At 45.2% G+C, this 15,444-nt stretch overlaps 1 protein-coding gene and 1 long non-coding RNA gene across 3 annotated transcripts in view; one reads left to right on the top strand and one right to left on the bottom strand.

Annotated features, from left to right (window-relative positions):
- The window catches only part of LOC138153893 (uncharacterized), a 354,866-nt gene that overhangs the window by 304,322 nt on the left and 35,100 nt on the right, over positions 1-15,444 (bottom strand). The gene's annotated exons all lie outside the window — the stretch shown is intronic.
- Positions 11,041-13,226, top strand: LOC138154477 (transcription factor HES-5-like). Its single transcript, XM_069079298.1, has 3 exons — positions 11,041-11,460; positions 11,612-11,792; positions 11,928-13,226. The coding sequence occupies exons 1-3, from the start codon at positions 11,398-11,400 to the stop codon at positions 12,173-12,175; spliced, it is 492 nt and encodes a 163-aa protein (XP_068935399.1). The 5' UTR covers positions 11,041-11,397; the 3' UTR covers positions 12,176-13,226.

Below are 15,444 nucleotides of genomic sequence, written 5' to 3'. Positions count from 1 at the left end.
AATTGGTCACAATACACACCAAGGCACACTGTGTCCTCTCTCTCTATACAAACACTCAGTATGTGGTATCTCCAGTTCCAGGATCTAGTTTCCCTCCCACCCAATCCCTTTCCACAAACAACATTGCTTTCCTGTGTTCTACTTCCTTCTCCTCCTTCATGTCTTCCTCCTCCTCTTCCTCTCCTCTACCTCTTCCTTCTTATCCTTCTCTTCCTCTTTTTCTTCCTTCCTCTTTCTTCTTTTTCCTCCTCACATTCCATTCTTCCTCCTCTCTTTCCTCTTCCCTCTCTTCTCCTTCTTTCATTTTCCCCTTCTTCCTTTTTCCTCTCTCTCCCTTCTTTTTTTCTCTTTCCCTTTCCACCTTTTCTTTCATTTCTTCTTTTACTCTCTTTTCTTCTCCCATCCTTTTTCTCCTCCTTTTTCTTCTTCTCTTTTCTCTTTCCCCCTCTTCCTCTCCTTTTTTTTTTTTTTTTAAAGCAATCGGGGTTAAGTAACTTGCTCAAGGTTACACAGCCAGGTGTTTCTGGGTGGGTGCTAAATGTCTGAGCCTGGGATTCAATCTCCAGGTCATACCGACACTGGAGCCGGTGCTATTACTCTCTGTGCTACCTGGCCGCCCCTCTTCCTCTCCTTTTTGTCTTCCTCCTTTCCCTTCCCTCCATCTTCTTTTCCTTCCTCTTCCTTCCTCTTTTCCTTTTTTCTCCTCCATCCTTTTCCCCTTCCTCCTTCTTCTCCTTTCCCCCTCTTTTTCCTCCTTATTTCCCTTTCCTACCTCTTGTTTCCCTCCATTTTCCCCTCCTCCTCCTTTCCACATTCTTCCCCCTCTTTCCCTTTCCCCCAGCCCCCTCCTTCTTAATTCCCACTGGGCTACCCAGCAGGATCAGAGGCTCATTACCATAAGGTGGTAGAAGTGTGGCCCCCCCTAGTTTCCCACACCATTTCTTAACTATATTCATTCCCCCAACAAAAGAAGTGTGCCTGCCTACAAACCACATTAGCGATGGTGCTTGACTTGGCTTTGTGTGCAGTGGGAAATCCTCTTCCCCAAAGGCCATCTGGGCAGCAGCCATTAGAAGAGGAGCCAGGGGTCCAGCCAGGGTGGGGGCAAGAGGGGAACTATCCTTTCTGCCTTTGAAGACCTCAGGGAAGCAGCAGTTTCTCCCGGCCAACACAACAGCCGCCTGAAAGGCTGAACATCTGGCCAAGTCAACAGCCTTCCTGTTCCCACATTTTCCTAGTGTAGGGGCCAAGCTCAGGCTGTTCCCATCTCTTGTGGGCAGAAGCTAAGCTTCAGGCTCTCTCCCTCCCCCTTTCCACTGGCCTCCAGACAGAGACTCTTCAGAGCTGTTGGGGGTGGCTTGGGGCAAAGGTGGTTCAAGGGATCTTAGGGGCTTAGAATTTAGGACTGGAAAGGACCTTAGAGTTTGAAGTTGATTCAATTCCAGAAGCCCATTAATAAGTACCTAGCAAGTGCCAACTTCTGAGGATCGAAAGACAAAAACCAAATAGCTCTTCCCTGGAAGAAACTTGATTGGGTTGGAGGGGAAAGCAACAGGTATATAGATAAGTAAATACATCATCCCTTAAGTGAATCCAAGGTCTTTTGAGAGGCAGAATCAATACCTGGAGGGATCAGAAAAAGCCTTGTGTAGAGGGATAACACCTGAGCTAAGCCCTTAATGGAGTTAGGGATTGAAAGAGAAAGTCAGGAGGGAGGGCATTCCAGCCAGGACCGAGGAGCTGGATGGTTGAATATGGTAAAGAACTAGCAAACTAGTGTGGCTGGAAGATGGAGTCTATGAGGGGGAGTCAAGTTCATTACATTCTGTCCAAACCTCTCATTTTGCTGATGAGGAAATGAAGAATTAAATGACATGCTGAATTCTCAAAGGGAATAAGAGGGTGAATCAGGCTTCAAGCCTAGGTCTTCAGTTTTCAAAGCTGGGGCTATTTCCTGTAATAACTACTTCCCAGGGTTATGAGGATCCGATGAGAGAATGTGGTAAATCACTTTGTAATAATAACAGCTAGCATTTATGTAATACTTCAAGGTTTGCAAAGTACTTATATGGGTTATCTCACTGATCGTTGGAACAACCTTAGGAAATAGGTGTTATTATCTCCACTTTACAGCTGAGGAAACTGAGGCAGCCAGACTTGTCCAAAGTCGCACAACTAATAAGTGAGGCTGGATTTGATCTCAGGTATTTTTGGCCCAAAGTCCAGGACTACCTTGCCACCGAACTCCACAGAGGGATGAGCAGATGCCAACAGTTCCAAAATGCCAGGAAGGCGACTGCTTGGTCAGACATCAAAGATGCCATCTTTACTGCATCTTTGGCCATCACCAACTGTCTAGACTTTTGTCTTGCCACTGGAAGAAAATAAGGCTGACAACTCTGTCTCACTTAAATACATTTCACTGGCCCATCATTGGCCTATGATGTCACTGATCATTTTCAAAAACCAAAGATGAACACCAGCACCTAACTGCGTATTGAATAACATTTTCTTGCACTTTAAGATTTGCAAATTACTTTATATGAATTATTTCATTTGACCTGAGCTTACAACAACCCTAAGTAGTCCTTAAAATTCTACAAAATGTTAGCTGTTGTCACTCATAATTGACATCTCTAATGCAGTCCAATCTAAGATAAAGTATTATTGTTCCCATTTTACAGATACTTAAACTGAGATTCAGAGAGGTAAAGCAAGTCTTCCTTGCCCATATAGCTAGGAAGCATCAGAGTCAGAAATGGAACCCTGGTTTTCTGCCTCTAAATACAGGGCTTTTTCAACTAAATCCCCTTTCTTGCTTTATAGATTATGTCCAACAGATTCATAATTCCAGGAAACTTTTCTTTTCCAATTTCTGAGATCATTCCCAGACTTGCTCCCTGGGCTGGACAGATGGCATATAGTCAGGAAGTAAATAGCAGTTTCAGCAGTAGTTTAAGATAATGATAGTCACAACAAACATCTAGGAAATATATAATGCTTTAAGGTTTGCAAACCACTTGACAAACATTATTTCATCTTTTCCTCACAACAACCCTGGGAGGCAGGTGCTATTATTATCCCCATTTTACAGATGAGGAAACTAAGGCAAAGAGTGGTTAAGTGACTTGCCTATGGACACAATCTAGTAAGTGTTTAATACTGGATTTGAACTCAGGTCTTCCTGACTCCAAATCTAGTATTCTATCCACTGCACCACCTTGCTTATCCAAAGCCCTTCAAGACATTCCCAAACTCACCTGTGTGGTAATTTTGATATGATCCATCTTTCCTTTCCCCAAAATGAGAGCAGACATCGTCTCATTTTTAGGTTTGCAAAACACCGTGTAGACCTTCTCTCTTTTGAACATCAGAGTAACCTTGTGAATACTACAGATATTATTATGCCCATTTTGCAGAGGAAGAAACTGAGGCCAAGAGAAGTTAAATGTCTTACTCTAGTGTTCATTCAGCTAGTAAATGCTGGAAGTTAGATTTGAGTTTTGGTTCCAAATCTAGCACTCTTTCTCCTCTGGTTCTTGAGGCATCTGATGGTGTGGTGGATAGGAAGGGAACTCAGGAAAACCTGAGTTCAAATCATGCCTCAGAAATATTGCTAGTGATGTGACCTTGGGTAAGTCCCTTAACCCTTTTCTTGCCTCAATTTCCTCAAATGTAAATCGAGGATGATAATGACACCTATCTTACAGGGCTGTTGTGGGGACCAAATGAGCTTATAAAAGCATTGAGTATGCGTGGTGTCTGGCATGTAGTATGAATCCTATGCTTATTGCCACCTCCCTTCCTTTTCCTCTTTGTCTTTTCCTTCTCTTCCTCCTTTCCCACTGGGCTGCCCAGAAGGGTTAGAGCTTTATTGCCATAAAATGGTAGACATATGCCCCCTTCCCTCATTTTTTTTACACCATTTCCCACCTTCTCTCCAAAATGTGGATAATTAAGAGGTAGCATCATCAGTTTTGGAGGTGGGGAAAAATCTTTAGAAATAAATCCCTTCCATTCATGAGCAGGAGTAACTAGATGGCACAGTGGAGAGAATGATAGACATAAAGTCAGGAAAACTTGTCTTCTTGAGTTCAAATCCAGCCCCAGACCCTTACTAGCTATGTGACCATAGGTAAGTCACTCAACCCTGTTTGCCTCAGTTTCCTCATCTGTACAATGAGTTAGAGAAGGAAATGGCAAGTATCCTGGCAAAGAAATGCCAGGATGTTTGCCAAGAAAACCCCAAATGATGTCACGAAGAGTTGAAAATGACTGAACAAATCCATGAGCAGAGTCATTCGAAAAGGATATGAAGTAGTGTTTACACATCAAACTATTTCTCTTCTTCTTTACCTAGGATGGTGAAGACTCCCCTCTTCTCCCCTTCCCCCCCACCCCCAAGATCGAGTCAAACCAGGGACAATTGAATATCTGGGAATGTTTAGCCTGGGGCAATCAACCAACAATAATTTCTTAAGTGTGCTTACTATGTGCTGGGCATTGTACTGGGCATTGGGGATTATACAGTCGATTTATATTTATTAAGCACCTACTATGTGCTATGTATTGTGCTACATAATGGGAATACAAAGAAAGACCTGACAGTCCTTGATCTTCAGGAGCTCCCAATCTTATCAGGGAGAAAAGGGAGTGATATTCATTCCATCCAGGCCCTTATCCTCAGGTAACTTACAATCTAATGGCAATGCTAATACTGGCTGTCGCTTATCTATCACATTAAGACTTGTGAAGCGATTTACCTGTATTCGTCTTTCAATCTTACCAACATCCTGTGTGGTAGGTCCTTTCATAAGCTGTTCAACAAGTACCGCATGTACCCCATTTCTGAACCTATGATTTCCTTAGTATTTAGGCAGCTCTGGAGGAGCCAAAGTGGGGATTGGCTTCTGCTCTCCCATTTACAGGCTTAGAGAGTTTCCTAAGAGCACTAAGGTTAAGTGATTTGTTCAGGGCTCCCATTTTACAGATGAGAAGGTGAGTTACCTACAACTAGAGAGTGTCAGGTCTGATCTGAATTTGAGTTTTTCTGATTCTAGATCAGGAGTTCTTTCAATTGTACCACACTGCCTGCCCCAAAGAACAGCTGTCTTTAAATATTTAAAAAACATGAGACAGAAGAGGAGACAGCCTCATTCTGCTTGATCCCAGAGGGCAATGGGTAGACATTGCAAAGAAGGATCAGATTTAGGCTTGAGATTAGGAAACATTTCCTAACACATAGAACTCTCCTACAGTGAAATGGACTGCCTTGGGAGGTGGTGAGTTCTCCATCAATGAAGGTCTTCAAGTGAGGGGATGGAAGCCCACTCTTTGGGAATGATATAGAAGAGATTTTGTTCAGGTCTGGGTTGGAAGAATCTACCTCTGAGGTCCCTCCCAGACCTGACCTTTCATGGTCCTGATCCTAAAGTATTTAAATTCATCATTTTATAGAGGGGGAAACTAAGGCTCAGACAGGTGTGAACTGTCCAGAGTGACCCCGTTAATTATTGTTATTGTTTTTATTGTCTGTCCTTCATTCTAGAAGAGGACCATGACATCAGGGAGGTGATGCCCTGATGTGCAAGTGAATTGGATTTAAGTGAGAGAAGGTTGTGCAGTCACCAGCCTCACTTTCTCCTCTGGAGTTATCTGGGTCCAGTGGCCAGACATAGATTAGTACTACTGGTGATGGCCCTGGATGCAGTGGGAGATCTTGGCAGGAAAAAGACTAGAACCCTGGGTCACTTGTGTCACTGACAATACACTGTCCCCCAGTGTGAGTTTCTTTGCTTGCATTTCAATTGGGTGATTTCCTGAGATAGAGCCTCTTGGTCAACTTTTTGGCACTTTCTCTCACCATAATCCCCTTCACCATCTCATTTCTCATGACTGTCCAGGACCTCCTCAAGGAACCTTTCTAGCTCAGTCCATCCAGAGAGGTATAGAGGGGTTAAGAAAAGCTTCCAGACAAGGGAGTTAAAATACATTCTTCCTGTCTCACTAAATTAGTTTTCCTGGGTCTCTTTGATTGACAGTACAGAGCTGTCCTTTCCCCTCATTTCAGGCTCTGGGTTCAGCTTAGTCCCATTTCTTCTTTGTGACCTGTGATGTTGAATTGAGCTGTAAGGTGAATTGCAAGCACTTGGAATCCTGTAATCTTCAAGTTGGAAGGGACCATCTGGCCCATCCAGTTCACTCTACATCTGACCAACAATCCCCTCCCTAGCATTGCTGACAAATGATTATCCAGCCTTTGCTTCAGGACTTCTAGTGATGGAGAGCTAAATGATGATGTCGACAAGCATTTCTATATCAATTAAGGTTTGCAGAGTGTTTTACAAATATTATCTCATTTTAATCTCACAACAACCTCAGAAGGTAGGTACTATTCTTCCCATTTTAGAGATGAAGAAATTGAGGCAGACAGAGATGAATTGACTTACTCGGGATCACACCTTCTGAGCTAGCCCATTCCACTTGATGATAACATTCATGATCAGAGAGGTTTTCTTGATATCCTGCCTTAAATTCCACCTCTTCTCAGGCTTCACTCATTGCCCCCAGCTCTGCCCTGGGCTAAGTAGGAAAAGTCTTTCTCACTGAGGAGTACTCTGAATATTTGAAGAGGGCTATCACATCTCCAGAGTTTTTTTATCTCCAGGCTAACATCACACCAACTTTGTGATTCAGTTTCTGTGGGAGGGAGGGAGGAAAGAGAAAAAAAAAAAGAGATGAAAGAATGGAGTAAGGGTTAATAACCAATGTTTTTAAATTAAAATTTTTTTGTTCGCATCTTTTCTTTTCCCATTATCCTTGGGTCCAAATATAGTCTTGCCTCTCTCTTATCCCAGAATCACTTAAAAAAACTATTTAAAAGAAAAATAGTTTAGAAAATTAGCCAACACCTAAACTAAGTCTGAACACACATACAGCATTTCACACCCATAGTTCCCCACCTATGCAAAGACATCATTTTTAGGGGCATATGACCTTCCGATTGTTGGATATTGTGGGCAGAGCTCTCACCCTCTTAGTGAATAGCTGACAATAACTCTGTGTGACCCTGACCAAGTCCTTTCCCTGTTCTGGGCCTCAGTATCCTCATCTGAAGGAGAGATTGGAGGAGCTGACTTCTAAGGGCCCCTCTGAGCTTAATGAGCTCCTATCTTAATCCAAGACCATTAGCTTTGGTCTTTAATTGGGGCCTCTGCCTTGGTTATTTACCACAGGGTTCATTTTACTTATGAAATAGAGACTTTCTCAGTTACTTCTGTTAACCTATAACTCTCCCACAATTCTGTGGTCTTTAAAAAAAACCGTTTATGAGATCTCAAGCTTCTGCTGCCAAACCTGGGGAGATTTTCTGAGATGGTATTACATGGGCCCAGACATGATCCAGGAGCTTTTGAGAAAACATGTGAGACACTGTCACAAAAACTTTCCCACAACTTGACATAAAGGACCCAGAGCTTCCCAGCTGCTGATCTGTACAAAAGGGATGAGGCCATTGAGGGCTGCACAAAAGGGGCTGGGGAAGCAGATACTGGGAGGGGGGGGGGGGGGGTGCTCAGCCACGTCTGCCTTACCTGGGTGGGCATGGGTGGGGGCCAGTGAGGCAAACAAGCCATCCAGGATCCAGGAACAGATGTGGCTGAGAGATGATTTGAGTCAGAATTATAGCATGTCAGAGCTAAAAGGGCCCTTAGCCATCAAGTCCAATTTTCTTTACAGTTGGGGAAACTGAGGTCCAGACAAAGGAAAGGAACTTGCCCAAGACCACACAGATCATCATGGGCAGAGCTGGGATTTAAATCTTGTGCTTTTCTGAAGCATTCTGCCTTGTACCTATTATGTGACTTAGTCCCATCATGCTGTGAGCCCCTGGAGAGTGGAACTGAGTTTTATTTTTATTTTTACTTTTTGGTCCTTTGCTATATCCTCAGGGCTTAATATTGGTGCCTGGCATACAGCAGTGTTTCATAAATGCTTCTTGACTAAGTCCTACCCATCCTTGGCCCAACCCAGGCATCAATAGTTCTAAAGGTAAAAACGTTTTCCCTTATGTATCTACTCCTGGTAGTTGATTTGGGAACAAAACCCCTGACAACTTAAGGGAAAATAGGCCTGCATGCAGCAAGCATTAATTTTTTTTTTAAAGCAATTGGGGTTAAATAACTTGCTCAAGGTTACATGGTCAGTTATTTTGTGTGGGTGCCAAGTATCTGAGGCCAGAACCGATCCCAGGTCTCCCGACTCTGGGGCTGGTGCTCTTACTCACTGCACCACCTGACTGTCCCTAGCAAGCATTATTATTATTCTCTCTGACATTTGGATACACCTTTCCAGTCTTGTTACTGGACCTGTTACTCCCTTTCATGTGCCTTCTTGTCTCAGATACTTCCTAGCTGTGTGACCCTGGGCAAGTCAATTAATCTCTGCCGGCCTCAGTCTGCTCATCTGTAAAATGGAGATTATAATAATAGCACCTGTCTACAGGGTGGCTGAGAGAATCAAATGAGATAATATTTGTAAACCTTAAAGCACTATATAAATTCTGGTTTTATTGTTGTTGTTACTTTTTTATTTTACCTCCTTAAAAATTTTCATTGATACGTTTTGTTCTTACATCGTAAATCTTTCTAGGCTTCCTATTTCATGAGAGATCTTTTGTAACAAAGTAAAACTATTAATACAGTGACTTTGAAAATGAGTGCAACATCTGACACTGGTAGCACCCCCTCTGTCTCTCTATTTTTGTTTAGTTTGGAAAAGATTACCAAAAAATCCCTAAACCAAACCAAAACCAAAGCCAAAATGATAAATGTTGGAGGGGCTGGGGGAAAACACGGGCACACTGATGGTTTATTGGCAGAATGGGTACCACCTATGTACTTTTAGTTATACTCTTCCTCCCCACCTAGAATGCCTTTTTCCCTTCTCTGTCTTTCCTAATCTCCCAGGTCAAGACCCACTTCCTCTGTGAAAACTTTCCTGCCTTCATACATCTCACTATTCCTCCTTCCTTGGACATGTCCAATCACTTGCTCCAACATAAGCATCAACAGTTCAATATGGCAGACAGAACCCTTGAGCTGGCCTGAAGAGACCTGGGTTTGAATCCTTACTGATGATTAGTGGCTCAGGGACCAGGGGTAAATCCCATCACCCCTCTGAGCCTCAGTTTCCTTCTCATAGAATGGACACAGCAATGTAGTGCCTACCACACTAGGTTTTCATGACATCCGAGTGACATCATTTAGGTGAAACATTGGCCAGCCTCCAAGTTGCTCCATAATTATCATCATCACTATGGACATCCCAGGCTGATGTCCCCATTTAGAACATACCTTATCTTTCTGTATATTCCCATCTGGTGTCTACAATATGCTGTAGTTTCTCAGCAAGCAGGTGCTGGTTGATTGACAGGCCATATGCATTTCAGACTCAGGATTATGGGGAGATTTAGCTCAACCTCCTGACCCATCATAATAGCTGAAAGAATTTTCCCAAAGCTTTAGCCTCTGAAAGCAGTAAAATACTGTGAGACCAGGCCAAGGGTTTCCCCTAGAGGTCATCTGCTGTAATTACTGTGGAGAGAGCCATAGAATGGGATTCAAGGGACCTAGACCTAGGTGAAAGGTTTGAGTGTGGGCAAGTCAGGTTCTTTCTCAGGGCTTGAGTCTCTGTCCAGCAAGTGTATTGGATCAGACCAAAGGATCATGGGTTTACAGCTGGAAGGAGCCTTAGAGATTATCTAATCCGACCCCCACATTTTATAGGTGAGGAAACTGAGGCACAGTTTTAAGCTCAAGCTTAAATATGCATTTTTTTAAGCAATTGGGGTTAAGTAACTTGCTCAAGGTTACACGGCCAGTTATTTTTGTGTGGGTGTTAAGCATCTGAGCCCAGAACCAATCCCAGGTCTCCTGACTCTGGGGCTGGTGCTCTTACTCATTGAGCCACCTGACTGCCCCTTAAATAGGTATTAAATGGCAAAATCAGAATTTAAACCTAAGCCCTCTGATTTCAAATCCAGAGTACTTGTGCCAGACTGATTCCTGATTAAAATAGTAATTAAAAAATTAGTAGAATCACTGTCCTAGAACTCAAAATGACCTCAGGGGCTATTTCCCCTAAACGTGATGGTCTACCCCCCACTGTCATTCCTAGATGTTCTCTCTACTTCTGGCTCTTGGAATTTCCAGCTTCCTTCAAGGCTCAGCTCACCTACCTCTTACATGATGTCTTTCCTGATCCCAGTCCCATTTGTTAACATTCTCCCCCTCCCCTGAATTATTTTGGATTTATTCTGTATTATATAACATACACAAGGAACCAAAAAACATTTTGTATGCAAAAATATATTGTGTTGTGTAGTTAGATGGCAAAATGGATAGAGTGGCAGACCTGGCATCAGGAAGACCTGATTTCAATTCCAGTCTCTGATGGCTACTAGTTGTGTGTCCCTTAACAAGCCATTTAATTTCCCTTTGCCTCAGTTTCCTCATCTGTAAAATGGGGATAATAATAGCACCCACCTCCCAGGGTTGGCGAGAGAAGTGAGATCATAATTGTAAAGCATTCAGCTCAGTGCCTAGCATAAATGTTGGTTGTTACTTTGTGAAGAATGCAAATTTTTTGGGGGCAGAGACATTGCCACTTTTGGATTTTTAAGCTATCACAGTGCCTGGGGTCTAGCAGCTACTGAATAAACACTTATTGAGTTGACTTAGACATTCTTTTTCCTCTCTCTGACTCGGATCTGATACGAAATCTGGCCGGAGGGTCACCTGGGGGAAGGGCTGTCCTCCTACACTGGGGTTATTTTCAGTTGTCCAGGAGCCCCCCATCTTGGCCTCGATCTGGTCTCCCCGTGTGCTCCCTCCTACACACCCCAGAGGAGCGATCTTCCTTCTTTGCCCTGAGCCTGGTAAGATTTCCCGCCACTCGGCAGTGTGTCTGGGGGAGGGGGCACTGTTCTTTCCATTTCCATTCATGGATCTCCCTGAACTGTACATTGTGTCCCGCCCGCGAGCTATTGATCTCCCACATCAGTCAGCAGCCAGTTCCCAGCTTCTCCAAGTGCAGGTTCCCTCCTCTCTCTCTAGCCCCGGAGTCCCCACCTGCTCCGGGTTGGGAGGGGGAGAGGGGGAGCGTCATTATCCCCAGCCTATTCACCCGAAGCCCAAGCATACAAGAAGAGATGCTTCTCCCATTGTCCAGCCCTGGCTTCTGATTGGCCAGCGAGTGTGGGAAAGTCAGGAAGGCCAGAGCCCCACAGATCCCCGGGCAGGCGGACTAGATAAATACGGGGGCTGCGGAGCAGCGGGCAGTCCAGCCACCGACGCTTCTGCTCCTGATTTCCTCTTCCGTGTCCCTAGCCGAGAGCCCATGGCACCCAGCACAGACTTCATGGAGCATGGCTCCCTCCTGACTCCCAAAGAGAAAAACAAAGTAAGTTCTCAGATTCGTGCAAGAACTTGGAACCGCGTCTAGCTTTTGAAAACAGAATAGGACTGGGGGAAGAGAATGGCTGGAACTGGGGCTGGGAGAGTCCAGAATGGCTCCTTGCTAACCACTGTGTTACTCCCTTCTCTCTCAACAGCTGAGGAAGCCGGTAGTGGAGAAGATGCGCCGGGACCGCATCAACAGCAGCATCGAGCAGCTGAAACTGTTACTGGAGAAGGAGTTCCAGAGACACCAGCCCAACTCGAAGCTGGAGAAAGCTGACATCCTGGAGATGACCGTCAGCTACCTGAAGCAGCAGAGCCACCTGCAGGGCAAAGGTGAGCATGGGGCTCTCCGTGCCCGCTGTGCGGGGGGGCTACAGGAGAGGGGTCTCGGGCTAGAATCTGGGCGGGGGCGGAGGGGCGCTGCTTCTGGGACCCTCTTCTCATCCTCCTCTCTCCCTCTTCCTCCAGCTACAGGCTCCCTCCCCAGAAGCCTGCAGACAGACTTCAAGGAGGGCTACGCCCGCTGCCTGCAGGAAGCCTTCCACTTCCTCTCCTTCCACAAGGCGCAGACTGACACCCAGACCAAGCTGCGCAGCCACTTCCAGAAAAGCTCCTGGGCAGCCCCTGAAGGGCTGGCTCCCTCCTTCCCGGCTCCTGGCCATGGGAAACAGCCTGCCCTCAAAGGCCCTCCCAGGCCTCTGTGGCGGCCCTGGTAGATGGACTGATGCCAGCCAGCTCCAGGCTTTCACTCCAGAGGAAGGTGGCACTTGCAGAACCTCCTCTTTTCAGTAGGGAATATTAGTTCCCCTTTAATCTATGTGTGAAGAGAATGGAATACTTGGACTCTCAGCAGTGGACAGAGCCCTGGACTAGGAGTCAGCAAGCCTGGACTCCAATCTCCAACTCTGCCATTTATGTACAGTGTAACCTTGGGCCAGTCACATCCCTTCTCTCTGCCTCAACTCTGAGGTCTCTTCCAGCTCGAAGGGAAAGGAGTCCAGTATTCTGTTGAGTGTATAAGACTGTACATAGATGCCTCTTCATAATGAAGGAGCCTTAATGGGTGGGAAGGGAAAGGGCAGGGAGTGGGAGAGGGAAAGGGATTTATGTTCTGTATGTTAGAACTGTAGTAAGATTGTTAATCTTTTAAGTGCAGAGATGGGGGTGGGGGAGAATTCTCTGACTTGTGTAAGCTTTGTGGCTTTGTATCCAGTTTTCTTGCTTTGCTCTCCATGGACAGCACTCCTTCCTCCTCCCCTCCCCACCCCTCCCCCTGCCCCCAAGAGAATAAGCCCTTTCTGGGACCTGAATTAGTTCTCTAGGGCTAGAGATCTGGTCTAGCCATTGGGACCCTCTGATCTCCTGGTGAGAGTTATGCTCTCCATCGGTGACTGGGGAGGTGAAAGGAGCTAGTCTGTGTGAGACCATGGACAGGGAATGGAGGCTTCTAAAGGGTAGCTGCATTATTTTTTCTATTCAAGAAAAGAATGAAGATCACTTTATATTAAAGGATTGAGGGGATGGGGGTGGAGGGTGGGAGGCTGTGGTTTGAATGTTATACATTTGGAGGGGCTGGTTCTTCAGAGAAGTCATTGCTGCCAGCCTCAAAGCAGTCGCATCATCCAGGGTGCGTGTGATGCCCCGTGTCTGGCAGGGATTTAAGAGAGTGGGTGTGCTGGGCAACAGGGCTGCTGGGTGCATACTGTGTATGCCTGGGTATTTTTGTACCAGATAATTATGGTGAAGCTAAATAAATATGCATGATTTTCCATCTGTCTGGAGTTTCTCTTCTTGCCCTAACTCTTGACTGGTGAGACCAGAGTTCGCTCTGACTATCTGTCTGGAGGGAGAAGGGAGGCAAAGAGAAGAGAGGAAGATGAGGGGCAGGCAGGGCACTAAAGTGCCCAAATCTTAGAAACACAGACCTTGCAGAGTCCAGTCACTTGGTCTGATGGATTAATTAATTGTCCAGCAGCTTTTACCCTAGGGGAACAGAGCAGAATTTGGGGAATTTATTGTCTCTAGTTTTCTTTCCTAGTGTCCAAAGAAGCTGAGCTAATTGGTAATGACCTGGTTTAGTCTTGCAGGACCATTAATGGCTTCATTCATTCAATCCAATAGGATTAGATCCTGATTGGGTCAAGAGAGACCACAGTGATACACAGTCTCATCTTTTGGGGAGAGGGAGGAATACTCTCCTAGGCCCAGGGTACCCTACTTTGAAAGCAGCCTCATTAAGTGATACAATGGAATGGGCCACTTCACTGAGCTCCTCTGTGGGGATGGTGAAAGGAAGGTGGCATAGTGGGGAGGTCAGGAAGATGTGGGTTTAAGTTCTGTTCCTGACACACACTGGCTGTGTGACTCTGGCCAAGTCACTAAATCTTTGAAAGCTGAGCATCACTTTTTTTTTTTGGCTTTTTGGAGGGCAATTGGGGTTAAGTGACTTGCCCAAGGTCACACAGCTAGTAAGTGTGTCAAGTGTCTGAGGCTGGATTTGAACTCAGGTCCTCCTGACTCCAGGGCCACTGCTCTATTCATTGGGCCCCCTAGCTGCCCCTGAGCATCACTTTTAATACTGTAAATTGAAAAGTAGACACCATTGTAGTCACTGCACTCTTGTCTTGAAAATCTGAAAGAAATGACCTTTTGAACCTTTTGAGACATTTCCCCTTTGGAGCCACAGCTGAACCTTCTCTGCCATCAGCTTCCCCTGCCTCCATGCCCATATCACCTTTTCCCTCCTATACCAGTTAGGTGCCAATTGGACTGGGAGTCAATGGGAGTCAGGAAGACCTAAATTTGAAGCTGATCTCAGTCACCTATCAGATGGGTGACCCTGGCAAAGTCGCCTATCTGCCTCAATTTCTTAATCCATAAAATGGGGATAATAACACCTGCATTCCAGGGTTGTGAGGATTAAATGAGATACCACGTGAAGTAATAGTAACTTGTTTTTATGGCAGCATTTGGTGCTGACCCAGCACTAGTAGAATTGACATTCTTTTATATGGTCTAAGTTTAGGAAAATAGAAGAGTCCCCCCCCCATGACCCTATCCTTACCCCCACCCTAAAAGATCAACATCCAAACTGCCTTCCTTTGCTTTCATCACAATTTCCCCCGGCTGTAACCCCTTCTCCCCCCCCATGGGTGGACCCATCAGATTCCTAGGGTCATGGAATAAGAGATGGAGAGTCTGAGGCAGTCTCCATGGCCATGTAGGCTAATTCTCTTATTTTACAGTGAGATCAGGAAACTGAGGCTCAGAGAGGGGAAGTGACCTGCCCATGATCACAGTCAGCAAATAGTTGATTGAGGATTTGAACTCAGGTCATCTGATACTAGATTTCATAACAATTTCCCCCCACTGTAACCCCTTCTTCCATCAACTTCCAACCTCAATATAGAATTCACTCTACAGTAGATTTGAGAGAGCCATCCTATTTAAAAGCAGTCTTATTTAATGAAACATAGCTTCAAAACATGATGCTTTCAATTGGGGGCCCCTAAAGGATTGAAGGGATGGTGAAAAGTAGAATGGCATAATAGGTGGATGGCCAGGGTTGGGGCTCAGAAGAACTGGTTTGATGTTCTGACACATACTGGCTGTGTGACCACCCAGATTCGCTCATCTCCCTGATACATACACACATTCCATTATCAAACAGTTCAAATGATAAGAAAGCACTGTGATCCAGTTGAAAGAGTCCTGGATCTTCCATCATAGGAGATGGCTTAGAATCCTGCCTCTACCATGAAGCTATTGGCTTGTCCTTCTCTCTCGACCTCAGTTTCCTTGTCTATAAACTGTGGGGGATGAAATTAGATAATGTCTAAACTCCCAGAATCTTTGGTGTAAACCCTCTTCCATATAACAGTTTCTCAGATCACAGGAGCTTCAGATCATTGAGTTCAACACCCTTCATTTTTGCAGATTTGAGAGAGAGGGAGAGAGAGAGAGAGAGAGAGAGAGAGAGAGAGAG

Source organism: Petaurus breviceps, unplaced genomic scaffold (genome assembly GCF_028583685.1).
Source record: "Petaurus breviceps papuanus isolate PSGF00001 unplaced genomic scaffold, PetGlider_PUasm1.0 91041, whole genome shotgun sequence".
Taxonomy (NCBI): domain Eukaryota; kingdom Metazoa; phylum Chordata; class Mammalia; order Diprotodontia; family Petauridae; genus Petaurus; species Petaurus breviceps.
Note: the sequence above shows the minus strand (reverse complement) of the source record. Positions and strands in the feature narration are given on the sequence as shown.

Bases quoted from the DNA above. Each gene is read 5' to 3' on its own strand.
- LOC138154477 (XM_069079298.1), top strand. From the start codon at position 11,398: ATGGCACCCAGCACAGACTTCATGGAGCATGGCTCCCTCCTGACTCCC. The intron at 11,461-11,611 runs GTAAGTTCTCAG...CTCTCTCAACAG, and splicing joins CTCCCAAAGAGAAAAACAAA to CTGAGGAAGCCGGTAGTGGA. The intron at 11,793-11,927 runs GTGAGCATGGGG...CTCTTCCTCCAG, and splicing joins GAGCCACCTGCAGGGCAAAG to CTACAGGCTCCCTCCCCAGA.